Raw genomic sequence first — 26,585 nt, forward strand, 5'->3', positions numbered from 1 at the left:
TGTTCAAGTCCCGTTAATTGCTGTGCCGAGAGTACCGACTAACTTCTCAATCGAAATTTTTTCGTTTTCACTAACCTCTCTGTCACGTTCTTCATGTCTTTATCCATTTTTTGCAGCAATTCCACTTTTTGTTTGTTGGACATCGAAACATACTTTCGTTTTGTAGATCCTTTGGAAGTTCCAGTATCGAAAATTCTATTTGACATAATCGAAAGTTCAAGTTTACTTTTATGAAATTGCTCTTACAGTCTGCAAAAAATAATAAGCGGGATCCAATTCGAAGATTAAGGAACAACGCAATCATTAACATTAACTGAAATAGATAATTAGATAATTTTAGCTTACACCGTCTGTTATACATTAAACGCGAAGGCGAAAACATATTCTGCACTTGCGCACACGCATATGCGCAGTCGTAAAGGTCTTACGCGCACGCGTAAAACGCCTGTGCGCATGTGCCAATGCGGTGCATGCACAGAAAGTTTTTAGCTTTTGATTATAGATCATTTCGGATTATGGGGGTCCGAATTAACGACTTTTGACTGTATAAACGTCACCAACGAATTTATACCTCAAACATTACAAATGGTTACAAATACTTAGTGTCAAATATTTAAATTATTTCCATGCATGTTTACTTCCACTCTAACCTATACCAAATTCCTACAAACATATAATTCACAAAATAACTATCATTTAATTAAAATATAATTAAATTCAAAAACACTACTTAAAATATAAAAATCATTGCTAATAACAATTTTCCAATAATACCATATTATTTTATTTACTCCTTACATTTAGAACAATGCATAAAAATAATATCCTCAAATAATTAAAAATACTAACTTACCTAATCTTCTTCAGAATCTTGATTACGTGTCCGATAAACTTTTCTTATTTCCTCTGCTAAATAAAAAGCAAGCATATGTGCGCCTCTTTCAGGATTTCTAAAATCGTACTTATAGTTCACAGCAAGGTACCAGGTAAAATAAATAACTTAATAAAACATCTTTACTTCTATCTCGCACAACCTTAAAGAAACACTTATTACTATTCCTTTCAATCCCACTAAATACCCATTTTGAATTCACTTTAGTTAGGGCCATGGGATCCAAAAATTAACACTGTTTCACACAACACAGAATAAAGCTAAATACAAAATTTCCAGATTTTTTCCCGATTTCCCCCCTTTTCCGATTAAAGAACTGTAATTCGTCCATTAATATCACATGACATATCCCATGATCTCTCATTTCCCTCACACAAAATAATGCGTAATCGGAACTGAGTTCTGCTCACATTATTACCAAAGTCCCAGGTAGTAACCTTTATCGCCTCCAAAATGTCGCCAAACTACCAGTTACCATATTCTAAAGATCAGCCAAAAAATCAGCTAAGGTATTTAATAAATTCATCAATCAAGATCCTCAGAATAATTTGTATTTTTTCATTAGTCACACACTCAAATATATTGTTACTAACTTTAAAAATATAGTTATTTTAATTAAAAAAAATTAAAAGGAAGTTACCAGATGCTGTTCTTTTCAATATTGTCAATGTTTTGTATTTTCCTATTTTGATCAGTAGCATAGGGAGTTCCAATAGGCAAACATAGATAGATAGTTCTCAAGTTGCTTGCCTTTTTCAATTAGCCTAACTCAACGAACAGGAAATACAAAGGCGTCAGCAGCGCAGTAGTATAACTGCTGAACATGTGTAGTTTGATTCAAGTTTTAAATGAACAGGTAGGCTACATATGAGTTTTTGTGATTTTCTTTATATATAATGTGAATATGACCTGGTCTTTCTTAGAAAGTACTCCACGAAAAACAGATAAAAAACTTGCTTCATATTAAAATCTTTTTTATTCCAAAAATATTTGAATTTATTAAATACCTGAGTTTGATAGTCAGAAATTTGTCTAAAAAACTGCATTATCAGCTTTAAATTTATCAATTAATATAATTATTAATAAATTTAATAATTAATACCTAAAATAATTAAAAATTAATGCTAAAATTAAATATTGAAATTTATTAATTTTTTATAAAAATATATTTATAGTTGCATCCCTGTTGAAATTTTAAACTTTTATACAGAATTGATCATTCTGTGTTTGTTTTGTATTGTTTATCAACACGTTTTGAATTATAAATTCGAATTAATGAACCTGCTCATAGCTTTTCTGATTTCCACTTCTTGATTCAACCAAATCTTTTCTTTTTTCTTCATTTTTTTTCTTTTTTTAGAAATTTGCAATGAATGTGAGGATTTGATTGAGATTGATTCATTGTCACTTTCCTTCATATCAATGTCACTTTCAGTTTCTGCAGCTCGTTTAATGCTTCACACATTGTGTCAGCATTATCAGCTGCAGCACATTCTAAAAATGAATTGTCTTAGTTTTTATCACTGGTGTTTGAAACATGGGTTATACCTTGCACTTGAATCTTTTCCTAAATAGAAGCCACATTTTCAAGAGCAGTTTGAGAGGCAGCCACCTCTGCATAGACTATAATATGCATGACATCTAACAAAGGTATTGACTTAGTTATCCCCTTGAATTATTTCCTTCAAAGCTTCACTTTATAACAGTGGTCCCCAACCTTTTTGTTCGTAAGAGAACATTTTAGAATATATGCTGGACGGCAGGCAGCATTTACTTTTTATAGTTGAATAGACTTAATAATACATGCACAGTAAAAAAAAAAAAAAAAAAAAAAAAAAAAAAAAAAAAAAAAAAGATTGGTTGCATTTCACTTTGTGCTGGTATCTGCATTGGAAGCAATTTCATTAGAAATAAGAAAACTTTCATATAGAATTTTATAGAAAACTGAAATATTTTTATTGTATACACGATTGCAATATTGATCACACAGTGGCAAGCACACGTTAAATGATTGGTGGGCATCATGGTGCCCTTGGATATAGAGTTGGGGACATTTTCTCAAGAATTAAATTTTGCTTGTAATTTTTTGGGGAGGGAGATACTTTCTTATTATCTGCACCTATACAAAAAATCTGCGACTCATTGGTGATTTGTTGAAGAAAAATGTTTCTTTGGCTATCTTTATGGCTCATAGTTAGTGTTCTATTCATAAATATTATTAAAAGGAAACATTTTACAAGAAAATCTATGTAATAAAAATTTATATTTTTACAGCTTGTATATTCTGTTCAGCAAAATGCCCGTTAAGTATAACGTTTGTAAATCAGCATGCCCTCAGACTCATATGGTATTTGCATAGGTTATGTATTGTCGTATATGTACTTGGAAATAAAAATGGTGCTAAAAATGAATAAATTGAAATAAAATTGGTGCTAAAAATGAGCAGTATTATTGAAAGTTTAAACTGAGGATGCGAATAATCAGAATGTACTTTTTTTTGGTAACATCTTTCTTTTAATGATATTTAAAGATTTAAAGGCTGAAGGTCAAGTTATATTTGTAGGGAAAATTACAATTTAATGTTTATTTAGAAACAAGATCAAACAGTTCAACAGCACTGTTACTTAACAGTAAAGCTACTTTTTTTTTTTTTTAAATTTTCAGTTAGCTGTTTCCTTTAAAAAAATCAGTAAAAGTACTTCTTGTCATTAACAAATTTTTATTGCTGTGGCAAATGTGAGGTACATTTTTGACTTCTTATAGACATCAAGGTTTTCTGCTTTTGCCAACAACCAATGGCTCTTAATTTTTGCTTTGATATAGCACATTAATAATACAGTGACTTGTTCTTCAATTTCTTAAAATCAATTGCTCTTCACTTCAATTTCTTAAAACCAAATCATGTTCTACTTTTAAATATTAATCTGTGTTTTGTTAATGTTTTGTAAAACAAATCAGTTTTGTCTGTATTGTAAATTTTATGTGACTTAGGCCCAGGTAAAATATTTTTTTTTATCTAGTTCTCAGTTGCATGGTGATCTGCCTCTTGCTTCTCACCACACAGTGTCTGATAAACAAGGTTATTTTTTAAGAAGAAGAAAAACATGCCAAAGAAAAACTTAAAATCAGGCAAAGCAACCTTGTATTTGGTGTAGATTTTAGTTAAGACTGTATTGACTACAGAGTAAACAGGTGCAAGTCCTTCATCAGGAATAAAGAAATCTGTAATGACGGGTGAGCAATGGATTTACTTTTACTTAAAAGGAGTAAAGCTAATGAGAAGGTAGCACCATCTACCTGAGCAATGGATTTACTTTTACTTAAAAGGAGTAAAGCAAATGAGAAGGTAGCACCATCTGTCTGCAGACAGTAATAAAAGCTGAAAAATTAAGTTATTAGAATTTTAAAAGGATTAAGAATGACTTAAAGTCATTGGAATTAGTTAAACAAGATAAACCTTTGTGAATGTGAAAATTTTTAAGGAAATCCAGTTCACCAATTGAAGCAGCTTTTTGTATAATTTTTGCAGATCAAAAGTCAAAATTTTGATTAAATTTCCAACTAACAACTTTGTTTACTTTATTAGCTACTGAAGACATTTTATGATTTCATCTTTTCAGACATAAGATTCATATTCCTTGATGCAGAACTTTAACATAAATAAGTTATTTATCTCTTTCCATTTCGTGAGTCATTCATCAGTTGGTAAAAAGTTTTGTCTAGGACAAAACTTTTAGCAAATTCCATACCTTTTATGGTTAAAAGAGCTCAAGAAGGAGAGACAGCTTTTAGTGTCATCACCTGAAACCATTCAAGGAGAGTTCTTAATTTTGCATCCTTTTTGTGCTTTCTTGAATCATTTGCACTTTTTCTGACTACTTTATAGTTATACTCAGTTATAACTCTTATATTAAGTAAATTTCAGAATGCCTGTTTGGGAAATTTACAGTTTAAATGAGCTCCTTTTTAGCTTCACTTATCAAGAGCATTAGAATCCTTTAATTTTTTTTTTAAAGGTTTAAGTTTTTTCACTTAGCATTTTTCACATCTTACAATTAACATTGAACAAATTAAAAAAGTGTAATATGCCATAATACTAAGAAATATTTCCTGAAGTTTTCAGTGAACTCGTTGGTTATATTATAGGTGCATATCAATGAATTTTCTGAATGTGGACATCTTCAAAGATGGAATGCAGAAGTTGCATTTCTACCCCCTTGTCAATTGATGTTTAAGAAGGAACACTCAAAATGCATCTAGCACAGCATTTCCTGAAACCATATTCCAATGAACACTGGTGTTTTTCCACCAATCACAGAATGTTCTGATAACAGTTATGAAATTGAGGTTAATTGATTTGACGACTAATTTCGATATGAAACAAGAATTTAAAGAACTATCATTAAATGAATTTTGGATAAGTTTATCAGAAGAATATCAGAACTTATTAAGATGAACTTCCTATATTTTACTTCTTTTTATGACAACATATTTGTGGAAGGCAGGTGTCTTGTCTTATGCTGCAACAAAATCCAAATAAAGAAAACAACTTAATATTGCATTTGCTACAAGAGTTCAGGTTTCTAACATTGCATGTGACATTAAAAGAATTTGTAATTTGAAGCCTCAAACACATCGAAGTCATTGGAAACTAAATACTTTATTTTTTTAAATTTTATTTGTTTCATGAAATTAAATTTATGTATCAATTTTTACCAAAAAAAAAAAAAAAAAAAAAAAAAAAAAAAAAAAATCTTTTTTTTTAGCTGTGATATGAAAATTTCAATAAATGATTATTTTTTTAAATATAATATATACAGTCAAAAGTCTTTAATCCGGACTCGTCGGGACTTCGGCGATTCCGGATTATCGTTTTTTCCGGATTATAGATCATCAGTTTAAATCTGGTAAGATGGCATGCAGAAATTATAAAATTTAAAATATGAAACCGTAATATATGAAATAAAGGGCAATTATGATCTAAAGGGTATCAAAATTTACAAAAAAAAGCTTAATATTTATTTTATTACTTTATTAAACATTTCTTTCAACGCGCGCATGTGTAAAGCATACATTACGCATAGTCAAAATTAGAAAATTGCAACCAGAAAACTATTTGATATGTATTTGTGATATTTATAATGACGAGGAATTTGATTTAAATCATATCAGAGCACATCGAGATGAAATACTACATTTAGTAAGGAATTATAAGCCGAATAAAATAAAAACATCTGCCCTCAAGATAAGGATAACGCTGACAGATCAACTTCCAGTTCATTGCGCACCGCGACGTTTGCCCCCCCCCGAAATGGTTAGAGAAACAATGGGTATGCCTTTATCCATTTTTTTGCAGCAATTCCACTTTTTGTGTGATGGACATCGAAACATGGTTTCGCTTTGTAGATCCTTTGCCAGCTCCAGAATCGGAAATTTTTTTGACATAATCAAAAGTTCAAGCTTACTTTTATAAAATTGCTCTAACAATCTGCAAAAAATAATAAGCCGGATCCAATTAGAAGATTAAGGAACAAAGCAATCTGCAACATTAACTGAAATAGATAATTAGATAATATTAGCTTAGTTTATACCGTCCGTTATACATTAACTGCGCATGCACAGAGGTCATATGCACAGTGCGTTTACGCATGTGCAGAAAGTTTGTAGCTTTGAGGTCTGGATTATAGATCATTCCGGATTAAAGGCTTTTGACTGTATATGTTATCATGTATCATAACTAAAATTCCAACTTTACTCTAGTGTTGCTTAAAAATTTTAGAACTTAAAAAATGATTAGAAAAGCTTGAGAAACACTGGTCTGGAGGATTGCTTTTATTAACTTTAAAATAAGAAAATTCTGCTTGTCTCAGCTCCAGTCTGGCCAAAGAACTTTGCAAACAGTATGTAATGATACAGGGACTGGATAGACAGAACTAAAATTTCAACCTCATTTAATAACTTATTTTAATGAAGTGCTACTTACCTGCATAAATAATGTGGTCCTAAGAAAGTCAACTGAATGAACTACAAGTAGCTTTAATATATCAACAAGATATTCTGGCACTGAAGAATAAATATTTTCCCAATCTGAGGTTTGTAAATGCCAGAAATGTTTAGCAAATAGTAGTTTTATAAATGGTTACTGTTGATTAATATTTATTTATTTTGGTTGAGAATTTGATGACTGAAAGCAGCAGTTATTATTAACTGGAGTGTAAGAGGTTTATAAATGGTTACTGTTGATTAATATTTATTTGTTTTGGTTCCCGAGAATTTGAACACTGAAAGCAGCAGTTATTATTAACTGGAGTGTAAGATAAAGGACAGATACTATATCTTCCAAGTGCTTTGCATAAAAAAGTAACAATCTAAAGGTAAACAACTCTTTTAATCATGGGCATCTGAACAGGCCTTGTTATCATCCGAGGCCAATACTAATATAATAAAAAGTCAATTATCTCAAAATCTTGGCATGTCAAATGCCAGTGAAATTTCTGGATAACTAAGCTTGTAAAAAAAATTTCAGTTGATGGTAGAAAAGCCAACTATACGGGAAACGAAATTTTCAGTCTAAAATTGTAAAAAACAGTCATCTTATTTGTTATCAACTTGAATATCAAGAACACATATTTAAAATTATGTATAATTTCACTCACACACACAAAAAAGGGGGGCATTTTGTATATAAAAGCCAGCATAGTTAGGCTTTAAACTATATGAAACTTAAAACATCTTATTCATTTGTAAATTCCCATCAGACCATGAAAGTGGGTGGACGTGCTGTCCAATTTCCATCAGTCAACGCTACAAAATTTAAAGTAACAGATTGTTCTGTGTTTAGTTAAATAATCAAGATACCGAAAAGTTGTAGCATATAAACTATTTATCATAATTTTTGTTACTCATCTGTCTTAATATGAAGCCAAATATCACGTAAGAACTTCTGCAGCAACACCGGGTTTCAAATTTTTTAATTTGAGGAAGGCACCAGTTGGCAAAAACAACAAAGATTGGATTTTGTGTCAGAAGGCCTAGTACTGGCCTTGTATTTGTAATACTTCACTGCATATTCTTTCATAGAAGGCAGATTCAAAACTTTACTCATTTTTCAAAATGTGAGGGCAAAATAGATAAGAGCAATTACAAAAACTAATCTTTTGGCCTATGAATATCATTTTTAAAATCTATTTTTTGCATGTGGAAAGAAATTTCTGTTAAAATTCTCCTCAACACAATAATTCGCTGCAGAGTTAGCTGAAATCTAATCATTGCTAAGCATAATATCAACATAAAAGATTATCATGCTCTTTGGTATTCTAATTCTAATTACTAATATTTAAAAAAAAATGGTTGTTAGACATTGTTGTGTGGGTCATTTCTCAAGCTGCAAACAAGGTTTTGATAATTATTCGGTGATGAAAGCAAAAAATTATAAATAATGATTTGCAGGTTGCTGTCAGTTCCAAAATGAAATTAAGAACTGGGACTCTCTACATATTTTACTATGAAAAAGTATTAAATGTGCAAGCATAAAGCATAAAAAATTTCTTAAAAAAAAAAAAAAAAAGTTTCTGATGATCTGGAGGGTTTAGATTTTAGATCATTCTGGATATTGGATATGTGGATTCTGTACTTCGTACTGTACTTTTAATGAAATATTAAGAACCGATTTCTGAGTTAGAAATTAGCATGATATATGCTTTAGACAAATTTTTTGCTTTCTGGTTATCAGAAAAAAATTAGTCGGCAGCTAATAGCTAATTCTTCACCTTTTTTTTTTTTTTTTTTTTTAATACACGAAGCGTAACAGCCCTTTTGAAATTGGCAGGGCACTGAGAATTCAACAAAGAAATTAAAACAGCAGTTAAAAAAGCAGTGAATCAATAAAATTGAAAAAACAAGAAACATTCATCACAAACAACTTTCTAGAGTAGGAATCCATATGGAAGGTTTTTTTCTGCTGTTGGTCTTCCCATGTACATAGCAATCTGCTTTTGCTTTAGAAATATCAAAGAAGCAGTAGCAAAAATTCAGCATCGCTGTTCAAACTTTGATCCATAAAATTTGTTCGTTTATGGTTTCATTGAATGCAAATTTTCATATTCTCTTTAATCTACGAATTTTCATCTTCTATATTTGATGTTGGATGAAACGGGGGGACCATTAAATTCTAAACCATTTCAGATTTTTTGATTTAACTTGTATTTGGTGATAAATTTCATGTTTCATATTACTGTGTTTTAATTTTAGGAACTGGTGAATAAATTAAGACGTAGAGGACCAGATCATTTCCAGAAAACTACTGCTACTTATAAAAAAATTACCTCTTGCTTTTGCTCTTCAGTTCTGCATTTAAGAGGATCTTCCATTGAAAAACAGCCTTTTAAAAATGAAAAAGGAGGTATTCTTATGTGGAATGGACAAATATTTGATAATGACTTTGTAAGTAAAATGTCCATGAAACAAGTAAATTGAGAAATTAATTACCATTTCATGCTTTAATTCAAACCTTTATATCAAATCATGAGATTCTGAATAATTCTTAGAATTGATTTAATTATGTCATCTTTCATGGCTAGATTAGTTGCTTGGCAAACTAAAAAGGAGATAGTTCTTGTGAGCTTTGCTGTAATCCATATAATCCAGTTGGGTCTTTGACAAACCCAGAAGTTATCTAAAGCATAAAATTATTTTTGAATTCAAATATGTTTCAGACTGTTTTATGATAACTGTAAAATATAGTTACCATAAAAAATAAAATATTTGTACTTTATTACAAATGTGTACTGAAGTTAAAATTGCGGCTTTGCTGTTAGGACTTTTTTTCAGAAGTTACTTTTAAGTTGCTTTCGATTGTTTTTATACTCTATTTAATGTAAAAAAAGGAAAACTGAAATTAATTTATTTATTCTTAGTATGATAAATATATTTTTTTGTGAATAATACTCAAGATATTCTTGAAGTATTTTCTGTTTTCTCAAACACTTTCTGAGAATTTGAATTTAGATTTACATGGTTGACTGTTCTAATATAGAATGATTGATATATGTGTTCATAGACAAGAAGAGAAACACGCTAATGTGACAATCGAAATCGTAAAAACAACCTTGTATTTAGCGTAAGTATAATGAAACACTCAATCGATTTCGAGGGCAGCTAAAGGTCCCTCCTCATCAGGAGAAAGAAATACCTAGAAAGAAGAAAATAAAAGGAGAAGGAGTCTCAGAAACACGTGGTCCATATCAGCACTGCACGTGGTTATAACTGGATTTTTAATCAGAGTTGCACTGGCCGCCTACTTTTACTGAGCCAGGCTATCTGATCAAGCATAAAGGACAAGAAAAATTAGCGAAGTTAAAATTGGGAGCGAGGGGCAAATGCACCTTCACGCTCAAAATCTGAACTTCAAATAAATTTCTTTTCTTTTTCTTGTCCTTTATGCTTGATCAGATAGCCTGGCTCAGTAAAAGTAGGCGGCCATTGCAACTCTGATTAAAAATCCAGTTATAACCACGTGCAGTGCTTATATGGACCACATGTTTCTGAGACTCCTTCTTCTTTTATTTTTTTCTTTCTAGGTATTTCTTTCTCCGGATGAGGAGGGACCTTTAGCTGCCCTCGAAATCGATTGAGTGTTTCATTATACTTACGCTAAATACAAGGTTGTTTTTACGATTTTGATATGTGTTCATGTATATATGTATGTACTATGTAGGTATGTGAATGCACGCACACTTATGTGCACATACATATACACTTCCGTATACACATACATTTTTTAATCCAGTCCTGATAACAGAAGAGTACCAAGTCATTTACTTGTTGCTAAAAATGTGTTTACAAAGTGAAATTTAAAAATAATTATTTTTTGAAATATTATTTGAATTGATTAAAAATTAAATTAAGTTATATGCCATTAAAATAGAAGGAAAAAGTAATTGCTTCGCAAATAATTTATTTATTGAATTAAAGTAATGCTTTATTATGTTTCAGTGTTTACTAGTAAAGTATTCTGCTGTCATAAGTAGCATATACCTTGAAAATAAAACCTTAAATATTAATTTCGGTGAAACATGCCTTTATGTTTTGTCTATTAACCCTTTGAGGTTCGGTGCATAAAAAACTTTTTTTGGAAAAAATAAATTTACACTAATACAATGTTATTACAGATTAATTACAGTTATGCAAAAAAAAAAAAAAAAAAAAAAAAAAAAAAACCTTTAAGGTAATTCATGACGTGTTGGGATACTGCTTTACTGCTTGTCCCACCGCACATCTAGAGCAGTAAAATGGCATCTTTGCCTCAGCATAAATTCTCCTAACATGCTTATCTAAAGTGATACCGTCTTTTTCCAAAAATAAGACACTGTCTTACTTTCTTTTTTGGTCCAAAATACAAGCTAGGGCTTATTTTCGGGGAAGGGCAAAAATAAAAGTATTTTTATTTAATATTTATTTTACACAGAATACAGAAATTTAAATTTATTCAATTACAGTCATGTCATCTTCTTCTGGAATATCGTCATAAATAAAATTCTGAATTCTGATTTTCTTCCAAATCCATTACCTGTTGAATCATTGGTCCGAATCTCTCATGTCTTGCGATATAGCTATCGTTAAATGAATACTTCTTGTCTAAGTAGCCTGTTCGTAGTACATTGGAAACATCACTATCAGTTATTTTGTCTAATGGATGACGATGCCTTTCCTGTGAACGTATCTCTCTCGTGGCAAATGGTGAACTGGTTAAGATAAATTCCAAGAATTAATTTGAAATGAGCTGTAGAGGTAAACAATTAATTTCTCAGAATATTTTGTTTCAAACATTTCTCTGAAATATGAGTATTAGGAAAGCTAAACATATTATTACTTAATAAATCAACAGCATTTTTCAACGAATTCTTTTTGTCACATTCTTTTAACTAGGGATTATTTTCGGGGGAATGTCTTATTTTACAAAAAGTTTCAAAAATCACGATAGGGCTTATTTTCGGAGGATGTCTTATTTTACAAAAAATTCCGAAAATCACGATAGGGCTTATTTTTGGAGGATGTCTTATTTTCAGAAAAAGACGGTAGTTTTAGCAACCGAATGAAAGTGAAAGATATAAAAAAACGTTTTTGAATAATTATCTAGAAAATATTGATCATATTTGCAAAATAAAAAATATTTTTTTGAAAAAAATTATATAATTTTAAAAAATTGCCCTCTGTTCGACTTTTTAGATATTTTTAAATAATTTCTGAATAGATTTGAAACAGAGAAGATTTTTGCTCTAGTACTTTATTTGCTACAGATTTTAAAAGGAAGATATTTAGAAGGCCATCATGCTTATTTACATTTCACCTCTCTTTCCTGTGCTTAGGATATTTTTCTATGGTGAATTACACTCACATATCCATTCAGTATTCAATGATATTTCATGTTTACAGAGTAATCTTTTCATTTCTTTCTGAAAAAAATATTAAATATTTTTCAAGTTTTAACATTATTGCAATTTATTAAAAAATATAAATTTGCATTATAAACATATAAAACAATGTATTAACATATATATATGATACTTGAATGGTGCTGACATTTAGTAGCAGCAATTCCTACATGCACAGTGGGACATATTTGGTCCCACCTTTTAATTTCTTAATTAATATATATGAAGTAAAATAATAATTTTTATTATAAAAGGAAACTTTCACATAAAACTATTCATTCTAACAACAAAAGTTGTTTTTCAGACAATTTAAATTGCATTAGAAATTAAGGGGAAAAAAAACTGCTTCAAAATTAGATCTGCAAAGAATATTTATTTTACATTATTTCCATGAATGAGTACTAGTGCTGCCATCTGTTATACATTTAGAGAACTCAAAGGTATAATTGTATGTATTTTAAATGGAATTTTGCAGCTTTCATATGGGAGATAAAAACTGATAAAAAAGGTTGGATGCTTGGCGTCCCACCGCCCATCAAAGGGTTAAATCAACATATTTATATAAAGCCAGTCTCTTTTAGCAAAATTTTTATGATGGCTTATTTATTTTTATTTTAGGCTGCTTCAGAAAATATGTCTGATACAAGAGTTTTAGGCGAAATGCTTTTTAAGTGTGTGAGCATCACTGATGTATTGGATGTCATCCAATGCATCCGAGGCCCATATGCCTTTGTATTTTATCAGGTGAGAAATTATTTGTATTTCTTGAAATTAATATCACAATAGGCAGTAAAATATGATTTTCAAATTACATTTTCATGATTAGTGCATTATAATCTAAAAATTAACTAAGATTATAATTTATTAAATAGTTATATAAAAATTCTTTTACAAACTAAATGATTGATTGATTTAATTATGTAAAAAAGAGGTGCTGTTTTAAAAGGATTGCATATTTCCATATTATTACAGCCTCTGTTTTTAAATTGTTACCGTGATTATCAAAGAATCACCAGTGTATGTTGTAAACTATTATCAGACAGCTGCCAGTCCTAACCATGACAATTTTTAGCAGTAGTGTTCAAACTTTGTCAACTCATAGGATCCTTAGAACCATCAGTTTTTTCAGGGTGCTCCATTCCACCATAAGAAAAATGTAGCTTAAAATAACATTTAAAGTAGATCAATAGATTATATGTATTTTATGTAAAGACAATTAAACAAAAGTACAGTAATCCGTATCTTTAATCTGGACATCCATAAACTGAAATGATCTATAATCCAGACCTCAAAGCTATAAACTTTCTGCGCACGCGCATAATACCTTTACGCATGTGCATATGCATTTACGCATGCACATATGTTTACGCATGCACGTTTAATGTATAATGGACAGTATAAGCTAGGCTAAAATTATCTAATTATCTATTTCAGTTAATGTTGCAGATTGTGTTGTTCCTTAATCTTCTAATTGGATCCGGCTTATTATTTTTTGCAGACTGTTAGAGCAATGTTATAAAAAGTAAGCTTAAACTTTTGATTATGTCAAAAAGAGTTTCTGATTCTGGAGCTGCCAAAGGATCTACAAAGCGAAAGCATGTTTCGATGTCCATCAAACAAAAAGTGGAATTGCTGCAAAAAATGGATAAAGGCATGAAGAAAGTGACAGAGAGGTTAGTGAAAATGAAAAAATTTCGATTGACAAGTTAGTCGGTATTCTCGGTACAGCAATTACAGGACTTGAACAGCGGAACTTTGTAACTGAACAAGAAATTATGTCTGTTTATAGAATTAAAAAGAAAGTATTAGCACATAAAACGAAGCAACTTAAACAACTTACATTGAAAGAAATGTTTAATAAAGTAATAAAATAAATGTAAATCTTTTTTTTTTTTTTTTTTTAAATTTTGATACCCTTTAGATCATAATTGCTCTTTATTTCATAAATTACAGTTTCATATTTTTAATTTTATTATTTCTGCTTGATCTTTGATTTTATAATCCCCCCTCTTGGCGGAGCAGCGTGAAATTGATAAACAGATTTCGGAATGGTTAGAGAAACAAAGGATATGCCTTTATCCATTTTTTTTTTTTTGCAGCAATTCCACTTTTTGTTTGATGGACATCGAAACATGCTTTTGCTTTGTAGATCCTTTGGCAGCTCCAGAATCGAAAGTTCAAGCTTACTTTTATAAAATTGCTCTAACAGTCTGAGCCAGGTCCAATTCAAAGATTAAAGAACAATGCAATCTGGAACATTAACTGAAATAGATAATTAGATAATTTTAGCTTAGCTTATACTGTTCGTTATACACTCACGTTTGTGAAAATTGCAACACGAAGAAGGAATCGTCATAATTGAATGCAATTTAATACACAGTTGAGTGGTAGTGGTACAAATAAATGATTAAATGTTCAAAGCAAACAAACAAGAACAAGATATCAGAATCAGTATTTTGTGTGGCCACCACGCGCCGCAATAAGTGCTGCTACACGACGTGGCATGGAGTCAAACAAAGTTTGAATGTCTGACTGAGGAAGAGCATTCCATATCGTTTGTATGCGTACCCAAAGTTCGTCTGCAGATGCAACAGGACGAGGATCACGAGCAAGACGCCGACCAATGACATCCCACACATGTTCAATTGACGACATATCCGGGGAACACGCAGGCCAAGGAAGAAGCTGTACCTGCTGCGCTGCAAAGAAGGATTTAACAATCCGAGCAGTATGAGGGCGGGCATTGTCCTGTTGAAATACAGCGCCTGGCAAGCTTTGAAGGAAGGGAACAGCTTCGGGCTGTAGAACTTCACGGATATACCGGTTGCTGTTCAGATTGCTCACAATTCGTAGCAATTGAGATCGTCTATGATATGCTATGGCGCCCCAGACCATAACTCCGGGTGTTCGTCCACTGTGGCGTTTGATAATGCACTCCGGAAGGTGGCATTCACCGGCATAGCGTATGACACGAATGCGGCCATCATGGTACCACAAATTAAAGCGGGATTCGTCAGAAAACACGACATGCTGCCAATCAGCACGCCAGTCTCTATGCTGATTGGCCCATTGTAGCCGCAGGCGGCGATGGTCGTGCGTTAGGGGGATCCTGTATAAAGGAGTCCGTGCGCGCAGTCCACACTGCAGCAGACGTCTACGAATTGATGAAGCACACAATGAAACACCTGTAGCTATTGACCACAGTGCTGCCAATTGTCTAGAGGAAGCTGTACGGTCCGTCCGCGCCATGCGGACCAGGTGTCTATCATCGCGAGCTGACGTCACATTTCGGGGTCCACTCCCGGATTTCCGAGTTGTCCGACACTCGTCCGTCCACAGCTTCCAAACGCGCATCACTGTGCTGCTGTTACGCTGCATACAAGAGGCTACTGCACGATACGACAATTCAGCTTCACGAAGGCCGATGATTCTCCCTCGTTCAAACTCTGTAAGTTGTTCAAATCTCGCTCTCTTTCGTCGACGAGGCATAAGTACAGATTGAGTTAACGTTTACCACTAGCAGATAACAACCGATAACCATACACGCCTCGCTACAGCCGTCTATTTATTCGGATCCATCAGCCGTTCAGAGGGCGCTGCTCAGCATGCGCTACGGATTTGCAATTCTAATCATTTGCATATCATGTGCTACTTTGCATTTCCAGAAAATTTCACCTCACTCGCGTAAGTCCTTCATGGTGTTGCAATTTTCACAAACGTGAGTGTACATTAAACGTGCATGGGTAAACGTATTATGCGCATGCGTAAATGCATATGCGCATGCATAAACGCATTATGCACCAATTAGAATTTATATCAAGAATGTAGGCAACTATGTTTTACACTACACAGAAATTTTCAACACAACCAAAAACCACATAACAATATTCATAAAGCAATCAGATTTTTAGGCATAAATTATCAAGAACATGTTTTGAAACACTTTAAATAAGAAATATATGGTAACATTCATTAGTTTTTAATTTAAATTCCTGAAGTAGTATTTATTGGATCTATATTTATTTATCAGACTTTCTAAGGTAACTGGTTTGTACTGATAAAACACACGGGAAAAATCAAGAAAAAATTCGTACAACCAACTGTTTGCCATGATTCAAACCAGAGTTAACCTACCAGTACTTGACGGTCTCATCCATTCAGTCACTGCTGGATCTGCATCTGCATTAATTTCTTACTTTACAGTTCAGAACATTTTTTAAATGCATTCAAACTATAGTTGCAGTAGCCTTAAATTGAAATATAATTTGTCATAACTAGATACAATTTTTACCGTCAACATTTCTAGTTAATTCCCCCAAAATTTTCTTAATCACATTTTTTCTGAAATGTGAATTTTGACACTTCCTTATTATCGCAGGCCATGTTACTTAAATCTTACAAGATTATCTTCAAGTTTCATGTTAACTTCTTACACGCAGTCTGTGGATTCCATACTTCCATGATTGCTTTTAATATGATATCAGAAACATTTTCTTCTCCCAAGGACTTCCTCAATGTGGATTTCACTCGTAACTGATTGCAAATCATACCTCATTGCTTTTATTCCACCATTTAATGGAGCACCACAATCTTTCACCATACACAATACAAATACTCTAACCTGCTTTAGCCAGTTCCTCTGTTTTATATGCTAGCAGAGTGTTACAGAGAGTGTTTACAGCGCAGACTATGCGAATATCCATGATTTTAGCCATGAAAGTGATCGGCACTCTATTCAGAACATAAACAAGAAAGAATTCCTCTATTTCTTTGGATAACCCTATAAATAACCATTGTTATAGAACCCTGGCATCTTTGTTTTCTCACCACATGAATAGATTATTATCCAGTTTTACAATTTTTTCAGGCCGAAATATTTGCGTTAATTTTCTGTGAAAGCCACATGACACTACTTTTTATTTTTTTTTTTTATTTTGGTGCATTTCCTCAGTACCAGATGTTGAAATTTTGGTTTGACTTCTTTCCTTGGAATAAATTGTCTTTATAACCATTGTTTATGGGCTACACTTTTCATTCAATCAGTTTATTATTAACAGCATTTTTACTGCAATGGATTCTATGACTTGGGTTCACCAAGAGATGAAGAAGTAGCTATCTTATTTCTTCAAGAAAGAGATGTTCTTCACAAAGATATTTTATTTCAATGACCACTTAATAAAACTCATATGTGACTTAAAGCCAAAGTGGTTTATGCAACCTTTGTTTATAGCTAGAAGAAAAGAAGAAAGTATCAAAACCTAAACATTGTTTCTTAGCTCATGCATTCATTTTGCTTTTGCTGTATGATTAATTTGATTATGGTATCATGAGTTAAATTTAGTGAGTTTTGTAAACTAAAGCTTACTTCAAAGGAATTATAACACTATAAATGGTTGGAATATTTACAAATGGAAGGTGTGTGCCAATTAATTGCTATCTCATCCTAAAATTAAAGTCAATAGATGCAAGAAAATCATTAAAATTACTGAAAACTTATTTACAAAAAAAAAAAAAAAAAAAAAAAAAAAACCATGCTCTTCTCCCACAGTTGGTTTTCGGAAGATTTCAAAGTTAAATTTAAGAATGTTTCATATTGGTATTCCTGATCATTCCGTTTTGTCTGGTACTAAAGCAAAGCCATGAAAGGCCCAAATGCACCTATATGATGATGAAAATTTGAGGTATGACTTTATTAAAAAAGTACCTTTAATGAAAAATATTTGATTATTTGCCTTAGATATACAAAAAATGAAAGACTTCTTTCAGAAAACTGTTCCAGTCAATAATCCTATTTTTTCAAAGATTGAGCTGCATCTTACATCACATAATCAAGATCAGTTACTCCATCCAACAATACATACATTACTTCACTACTACAAGGTGGTGTACCGGAACCAATGAAATAGTTGTCAGAGCATATGCTTCTCTTTCATGTTCAACTTTTTATGTTGAAATGCTTTCATTGATGCAAAATTTCATTTCATGGCTATGTTCATTTATTTGGATACATGGTAAAATGTGTTTTTCTTGGAAGACAGTTACTGCATTTTCCTTACTTCTCTGGAAATAAAAAGTTATACTAAAGTATTAAAAAAAAAGTATAATTTTCATTTCACTCCTTTTTCTTTAAAAAAAATGAAAGGAATAATACCATACTTAGAATAAAATAACAAAACAAAATACTCAGAGCACTTCTCATAATGAGCAAATTATAAGTGAACATTAGAGCACTGTTCTGTTATCAGGACCAGATCCAGAAATGTGTGCATGGATGGATGGATGTGTTCATGTACGCATGCATGTATAGATGTAGTATGTGTTCATGTGTGCATGTATATATATACACAATGTACACTTGTACAAATGTACACTTGTACACATACAGAAGCTGTTCACACATTTTTTAGACGATGTATATTGTATTCACAAAACTAAATTATATAAAATTCCTGTGTTTTAAATGTTCTGTTTGACATCCCTTATTCTGAACTATCTTTTGACACCGCAGTTTCCAGGATAATAATGCCTTTTGAAGTGGCAGAAGAGGTATTCTATCTCATTCCTCCCGAACAGCTTTCCAGAGTCCTGTTAGGGTTTTGGGGCAACGTTTGGATAATGCAGTTTTTAAAAGTCCGAAAGCACAAAAATCCATAGGTGACACATCGGGAGATTTAGTAAGGATATCAGTGAAGGATATGGCCTTGATACCAATTTTTTGTTCCATTTCTTTTAGGAAATTTAAAGTGGATTTTGATGTGTGACTGTAGCTTTGTCTTGATGGAGTCTCACAGATTGATGGCACTGTGGTAAAGCAATGGTATTTCATTCAGAAAAAATGGCGATAAAATATGTTCCTGATAGAATTTGGAGTTAATCTTGACATTTTTTTGCACTCTCTTTATTTTTAACTTGCCATTATAAGAAAAAACAGCAAGTATCATGAATCCCATAGAAAAACTTTCTTTTGATTCTTTGAACCATATGCTTAATTTTTTTCTCCCCTTTTATGATAATAAATGGCTCTTTTTTCATTACAATCATTTAAATACACCCATGCTTCATCTATTGTGACAATTGTTTTCCATTTTTCTTTGGATAAGTGTTTCACATATAGAATTCTGCAGCGTGTCCTGCATTGAGTGATATGCTTTGGAAGAAGATGACGCACATAGCGCTTTTTCACTTTCTTAAGATTTAAATCAACATTTATCATTTTGTTTACAGTGGACACCGAGCATTTTAATGATCTTGCAACTGTCCTTTGACTAGGGGGATTTTCTTTTAACATTAAACAACGTACCTTTGCATTAGTCGAAGATGTCCGTTTTTTCCTTGGATAATTGTTTGGAATTTTTGTCCCACTTAAGCCTCCAATTTGACGTTTTTTTCCTTTCTTGTTGATGATATTACCTATCGACGCTTTAGATGTCATAAAACCATGACTCTCACATCGTTTTTGGATAACGGAGTATGCATATTTCTCTTCGGAAAGAGCGTAAATGTAGCCTTCGAACCACTGCTATGTTAAATTCACCATTTTGAATAAAAACAAAACTTTCAAGCCACAGACAATAATTTTGACTTTTAAAAACATAGTACAATTGCAATTACTTCTTTTGCAGCAAACGATTTTTTATTATCGCTTACCAAAATCGTCTAAAAATGTGCGAACAGCCTCTGTATATACACATGCATACATTCATACATTTCTGAATCCGGTCCCAATAAGAGAACAGTATCACATTTACATGAAAAAGAAATAATAGTAACATGTATCTTATTTGTAGCTCTTCTAATGATGAGCAAACTATAAATCAATGGTTTTCAAACTATGTTCTGTGGAACCCTATAGCTCTTCTAATGATGAGCAAACTATAAATCAATGGTTTTCAAACTATGTTCTGTGGAACCCTAGGTCAAACCCCAGGGTTCTGTGAGTTAAAATAAAAATTCAAAAAGAAAATAACAAAATTAACTAAAAAATGTAAAGATACATTTAAATGCAGATTAGTTTTCAATCTTTAATTTTATAATTTATAATTTCTGCAAACGTCGTGGTGCGCAATGAACTGGAAGTTGATCTGTCAGCATTATCCTTATCTTCAGGGCAGATGTTTCTATTTTATTCTTCTTATAATTCCTTACTAAATGTAGTATTTCATCTCAATGTACTCCGTCTTTGATATGATTTAAATCAATTTCCTCGTCATTATAAATATCACGAATGCGCGTCAAATAGTTTTCTGGTTGCAATTTTCTAATTTCGACTATGCGTAATGTACGCTTTACGCATGCATGCGTTGAAAGAAATGTTTAATAAAGTAAACAAATAAATATTAAGCTTTTTTTTTCGTAAATTTTCATACCCTTTAGATGATAATTGCTCTTTATTTCATAAATTGTGGTTTAATATTTTAAAATTTATAATTTCTGCATGCCATCTTACCAGATTTAAACTGATGATCTATAATCCAGAAAAACCGATAATTTGGAATCACCAAAGTCCCGACGAGTCTGGATTAAAGACTTTTGACTGTATATATATCAGGTGCCTGAAACCCATGCCAATGACAGATGTAAAATTCTGTGCTCCTCTACACATAAAAATTTATAAGCTTCTTCCAATGCTATTGTTAAACAAATGAGATTAAGTCACAACGTAGACAATCTCTGAAACTGAGGCATAGAACCTCTTTAAGATTAAGTATTTTTGATACTTGGATATTAACTTGTAGATGTTAGCACCAGTAGACTGCTAACAACCTTTTTGTGATGAAATTTATTTTCATCCTTAGGGAAAGGATTAAAAATTATTTTTTCTTTAAATCCAGGCAGGTTTTATTCGGCAATTTCATTCAGTATCGCGTCAAATAGGTTGTTTATATCTGCCTCTGTTTGAACTTTGCTTTATAAAAAGGGCAAGTGACTTCCCTTAAATCAGATTGCACTTCTTACTCTAACACTTTATTTGCAGCTGTTTACATTACTACTGTACAGTTTTCATCATTTACAGTTTAATTGTCAGAATATAGGAATATTGGCAAATTTTTTAGCAAATACTACATTCTTGGAAATTATGGATTCCTTCAGTCTCATTTCTCTGCAAATCTAGTAAATGCATGATTCAAAATGCTTTAAAAATTAAGCACAGGATGAATAAGCATTGCATAATAATTTTCCATGAGAATAGAGTTATTATTGGAAAAAAAAAAAGAAAGAATATAGACATATATACATATGTATGTTATATTTGGTCTGATGTTGATGGTGAAATAAATAAATTAGTAAATAAAAAAGGGCATCCCTATATTCTCTTATCTTTGCCCCCCCCACCTCAGAAGAAGGGGGGAAATGCACCTTTCAAGAAAAATCTGGAATTGCATATAGGGTTGTTGTGGGGCCTACAGAAAAGCTAAGTTATAGGTTATATTGCTGGCAGTGCACCTGCAGCTGTAAGCTAACGCACAACTATATATATATATATATATAAATTGTAGTAAGCTCGCCTAAAAGTTACCAAGAGCTGCTGCTCCAAAAGGTTTAACACGTTTTCAAAAAATTAATACACAAGAAAATCAAATCATTAGACATGTAAAACATTAATAAAATTAAAAAAACAGAAAAAGTTAAAAAGTAAGCGGAAAATGGTAAATTAGCCCAATTCGACTTCCAAACAGGCTTTTCAAGGCTATTTTGCAGCATATAGCGCAAGATGTTTTCTAGACCAAAATTGGTTTTTTAAAAATTGTTATTACTGCTTTGCTTGATAAATTATATATATATTTGGGGGGAATAAATTTAATTCAAAAATCTCTCTGTGGTATTAATTAATAATGCAAGTACTTTTTCCTCTATCAATTGACATTACTGTTTTGAACAACTCTTTTTAAGTGCTAATTTTATGGTGTATATTTTGAATTTGTGCTGATTTTTTTTAAAAATTAGTTGACTTATCATAGCTAATTAGTTAAAAAATATATATCAAGTGTTAAACTGAATTCTGAATCTGAAGATTATAATGCAGCTTTCTAAAAGTTTTTATGATTGTTTATGTTTTAATTTTTGGAATTTTTAATAATGAACATGTCTGTGAGAGATTAAACTGTAATCTTAAGTTTTCATATAAGAGTGTCTTTTTATTTTTTATGCCACTATTTAAAAATTATAATTAAACATACATTTCAGAAATTGCATTTATTTTGCTTGTGTTAGTAGTTGCAGTTAAAAGTGTTAAAAATTTCATCTAGAGACAAGTATTAACCCTTTCTTGGTCGGATTTCTTTTTTCGAATTTCTGACCTGAATAAAGCATTTTTTTATCGCTGAAAATTAATATATGGTCTATCCTAAATTCGAAAATCCAAAATATTTTTGATTGTAGGCAGTTTTGATGGACCTGCGGGTGGTCAAATATGTAATATCCTGTACTTGGATTATTAGTTTTACCTGCAGTGCATCCAAGTTTTAAATAAAAAAAAAAAAAAAAAAAAAAAAAAAAAAAAATACAATGTGATACTATATTTACCAACTCTATTGTTTTGGTGTGTTTAATATAAATATCTACATAAAATAATTATTAAAATTACAGAAAAATGCTTTAGAAAATGGTTTCCAATCTTACCATTAAAACAGCTTTACAGTCTACTTTGGATATCTCAGCTTAAAAACCACATTTATCACAAAATCATCTATTTAATCAAAAAAAAAAAAAAAATTTTTTTTTGCTTACCTTATTTAAAAAAAAAACACAAAAAACTGGTTATGAATATAAAAAATATCTTGAATGGTTTTTTTTTTTTTTTTTTAGTTGAAATTCCAACAGATTGTTCAAGAAGAAATTCCAACAATAGTTGAAATTCCAACATGGATATTCAAGGTGGGAAATCTCACTGCGAAAATTGTGAAGAAACTAGGACTAGTCACGCTATCTCTTAGCAATTTTCAGAAATACAAAAATAATCATGGAATTTAAAGCGACAAATTCATTTTCAAGGATAGAATGGTCGGCCTTCCGGGCACAAAGACAATGAATGTGTGAGATGTGATGCCAACCTAGGAGGGGTTAATAAATGAAGGAATGAACAAGTTTTTTTAACTGAAAATTTAAGCATATGCTTAGTAAATGTTCATCAATCCAAAGTTATACATTGCAGTTCTATTTTGAGTTACAATGCATACATTAAATTTTGTTTAAAAAAATGGAAATAAGTATGTAACAAGCTATTTAATACAGTGAATATGTTAAAAATGATTTGAGAAATATCAAGATATTTAAAAAAAAAATATCCATTTTAATGTATATGTCTGAGCAGCAGAGAAAAGCTATTTAAGTATCAATAACTGATACTTAATGGTATATTTAGTTACAGAAAATGTGTTTAGTATAGTTTTAAATTACATATAAATAAAGCACTCTGTAAATGTATCTACTTTGTGGTAATATAAAGTAAAATCGTTTACGAGGTGTCACAAAAATCAAGTATTACAGTTAACTGCCAGTTTCCAAAAATTTGGATAGGTCACCTAGAGTAAGTGCATCTCTTCGAAGTAAAATCCAGACTCAACATCACCTAACTCTTACAGTAGGCTCACTCAAAATTTTAGTTTACGCCAAAAAATTTTTACAATACCACAAGAGATCAGTCATCTTCATTTTAGGTTGTGCTATAAGCAGATGAGTAACAACATAGATTGGATCTGTTTATAGCAAAGAGCAGGACCGGATTTAGATTTGACAAGATCCTAATCTATTTCAGATATGGGGCCCTTTATGAGGGATATACGAGTCAATTTTTTTTATATCCGATGTGGTAGAATTTTTGGGGATGGCTTCAAGAAAGTGGGGGCCCTAAGCTATAGCTTGTGCAGCTTATATTTAAATCTGACACTGGCAAAGAGGAATCATTTTGAATAAAATGTTGTTCAAAAACTCAGTAAAAATTAATATTTATAAGATAAAAAAGATAAAAATTATTATAATTTCTTATTTACAAAATACCTTATAAAGCTGGTATGAGGTAACTTAATAATCAGCTTTATAAGGTATTTTGTAGGTATGTAATTACGAGGGCTATCCAGAAAGTAGATTACGTTTTGGAATAAAAAAATAAAGTATAGGAAACAAATTTTATTATATACAGATGAAAGCCACACTCAAATACTACTTTTCTACATAGTCACCATACAAATTAAGGCATTTATCGTAGCGATGTACGAGCTTGGAAATTCCTTCGTCGAAAAATTCGGCCGCCTGCGCCTTCAACCACTTCGTTACCTCTTCTTGCCTTCCATCTTGCACAAAACTTGTGGTAACCAAGCTTTTCGCTGATGATTTCGTGCAACAAACTTCGCGAAATTTGTGGAAAACTCAAAGAAAGTTCCGTTATTGTGAAATTTCGATTTTCACGGACTTTAGCATCGACTTTTTCGAGAAGTTCGGCGGTCACTATGCTGGGTCTCCCACTTCGATCTTCGTCGTGAACATTGGTTCGGCCATTTTGAAATCTTATGACCCACTGACGCACTCCACCTTCAGTGATAATGTTGTCCCCATACACTTCACGAAGCTGCCGATAGATTACTATCGGTTTACAGTTTTTTGCAGTCAGAAACCTTATTACTGAGCGCACCTCGCGGGATTTTCAATTAACACAGACATTTCAAACCGTCACAGTATCTGAACGGAGCACAGCACGAACCTCTCACTAGCACGGCTAGATGCAGACTGAGCTGCGCAACGCTCTGACCCCAAGATGGCCGCGCTAGCCCCGCCCCTAGCGGACACAGACGGAAACGTAATCTACTTCCTGGATGGCCCTCGTATAATAATACTCATCTTTTTTATCTTACAAATATTAATTTTCACCGAGTTTTTGAGAACAGGAAAGGAAACAATAAATTGATTATTTCTGCTAAAAACAGGAAATTTTATTCATCCTATCCTGGCCGTTAAAACTGTTTGACTGTATATTTTTTGTATATGATTTCTATTAATTTCATTTCTGGGATTAAATATTTTCTTTTATTTCAGTCTAATGGTCTGTTATGGTTTGGCAGAGATATATTTGGCCGCAGAAGTCTCTTATGGAATGCTGAAAAATTCATTCTCCGTCTTAGTTCTGTTGCATATGGAAAAGCAAATGTAATTTCTATTATTTTAAAATGAAATATAGGATATGCATAATTTATTTGTTTGATTGTAAATGTTAATGAAATATGTATTTTGAATAATGCGTGTTTCAGAATTTTAGAATTTTTCAAAAGAAATTTATTGAATTAATTCTTTATCTAGATCTTAAAAATATTTAAAAGTATCCTTAGAACCAGCAGATTCTTTTTTCTCAATCTAACGCTGAATAGCTCCAAAATGTGTTTTGAGAAATTCTACTCAATGAATTATTTAATACAGGTTTTGTAAACAACCGGGGTTCATTTCTACTTGTGCAGTGAAGTTTGTAATCTTTTTTGGGCTAAATCCTCTGCACAATAATTCTGGTGGTCAGACATAAATAATTTCTGTCAAATGTTGCATAATCAGTAACACTGTATGTTTGACAGTATGGTATTTGTACAACTTCAGAGGTATGCGATAACACTAAATGCTTCTACTAACTCAGTGGTACAAACAGCCCTTAGATAGCCATGGCTGGCAGTGCCCTGATATCTGCTTTCTATACCATGGGCTGTGGGGTGCATGAGTATATTACTCCAGAGAAATGGTCAGCTTGTCGCAGGACCCCCCCCCAGTGTTTATTACCCAAGCGAATTTGGTACTCATTTTATTGATTCCCTCAAGGGACGAAAGGGTGAGTCAACCTTGCCAGCCTGGGGATCGAACCCCGGACCTGTGGTGATGCACTAGCCACTGTGCCACCAGGCCTAAAATGCCTGGTGGCACAGTGGGGGGAAAAAATAAGGGGAAATTTTTTTTCAGATTTTGTACATTATGCAAAAAAACTAAAACCATTTTTTAATTTCACAGCTCCTTTAAAAAGTAAATTTTTTGCTGTTCATTTATTAGGTTGTTTTGTGATGTTTTGCTTTGCGCTATGTGAAAAGAAAGATCTGTACATTAAAAAGTAAAGAAAAAAAAAAAAAAAAAAAAAAACTGTTTTATAAAAATTCTCTTCAATTTTTTTTTTTTTTTTTTTTTTTTTTTAAACCAGTACTAGGTTTTTAAAGTCGTTTTCCCTGAAACATTGATTTTACTGATTCATAGTTTTGGCATGGTGTCAGTGCTATGTTTGCTAAGCTGATATTAAT

At 31.8% G+C, this 26,585-nt stretch overlaps 1 protein-coding gene across 3 annotated transcripts in view; it reads left to right on the forward strand.

Annotated features, from left to right (window-relative positions):
* LOC118187595 (asparagine synthetase domain-containing protein 1) overlaps positions 1-26,585 on the forward strand; it is a 58,639-nt gene that overhangs the window by 10,442 nt on the left and 21,612 nt on the right. For 2 of the 3 annotated variants that reach the window (XM_035357845.2, XM_085826941.1), the window contains exons 2-4: positions 9,143-9,334; positions 12,943-13,068; positions 25,354-25,464. In XM_035357845.2, the coding sequence (XP_035213736.1) occupies positions 9,143-9,334; positions 12,943-13,068; positions 25,354-25,464 (429 nt within the window). Of the gene's footprint in view, positions 1-1,700; positions 1,749-9,142; positions 9,335-12,942; positions 13,069-25,353; positions 25,465-26,585 lie in introns of those variants that run through there. The other variant, XM_085826942.1, reaches the window with a different exon arrangement.

The sequence above is a fragment of the Stegodyphus dumicola genome, chromosome 11 (genome assembly GCF_044657685.1).
Source record: "Stegodyphus dumicola isolate Sdum_Otavi_A_Nest chromosome 11, ASM4465768v1".
NCBI classification, from domain to species: Eukaryota; Metazoa; Arthropoda; class Arachnida; order Araneae; family Eresidae; genus Stegodyphus; species Stegodyphus dumicola.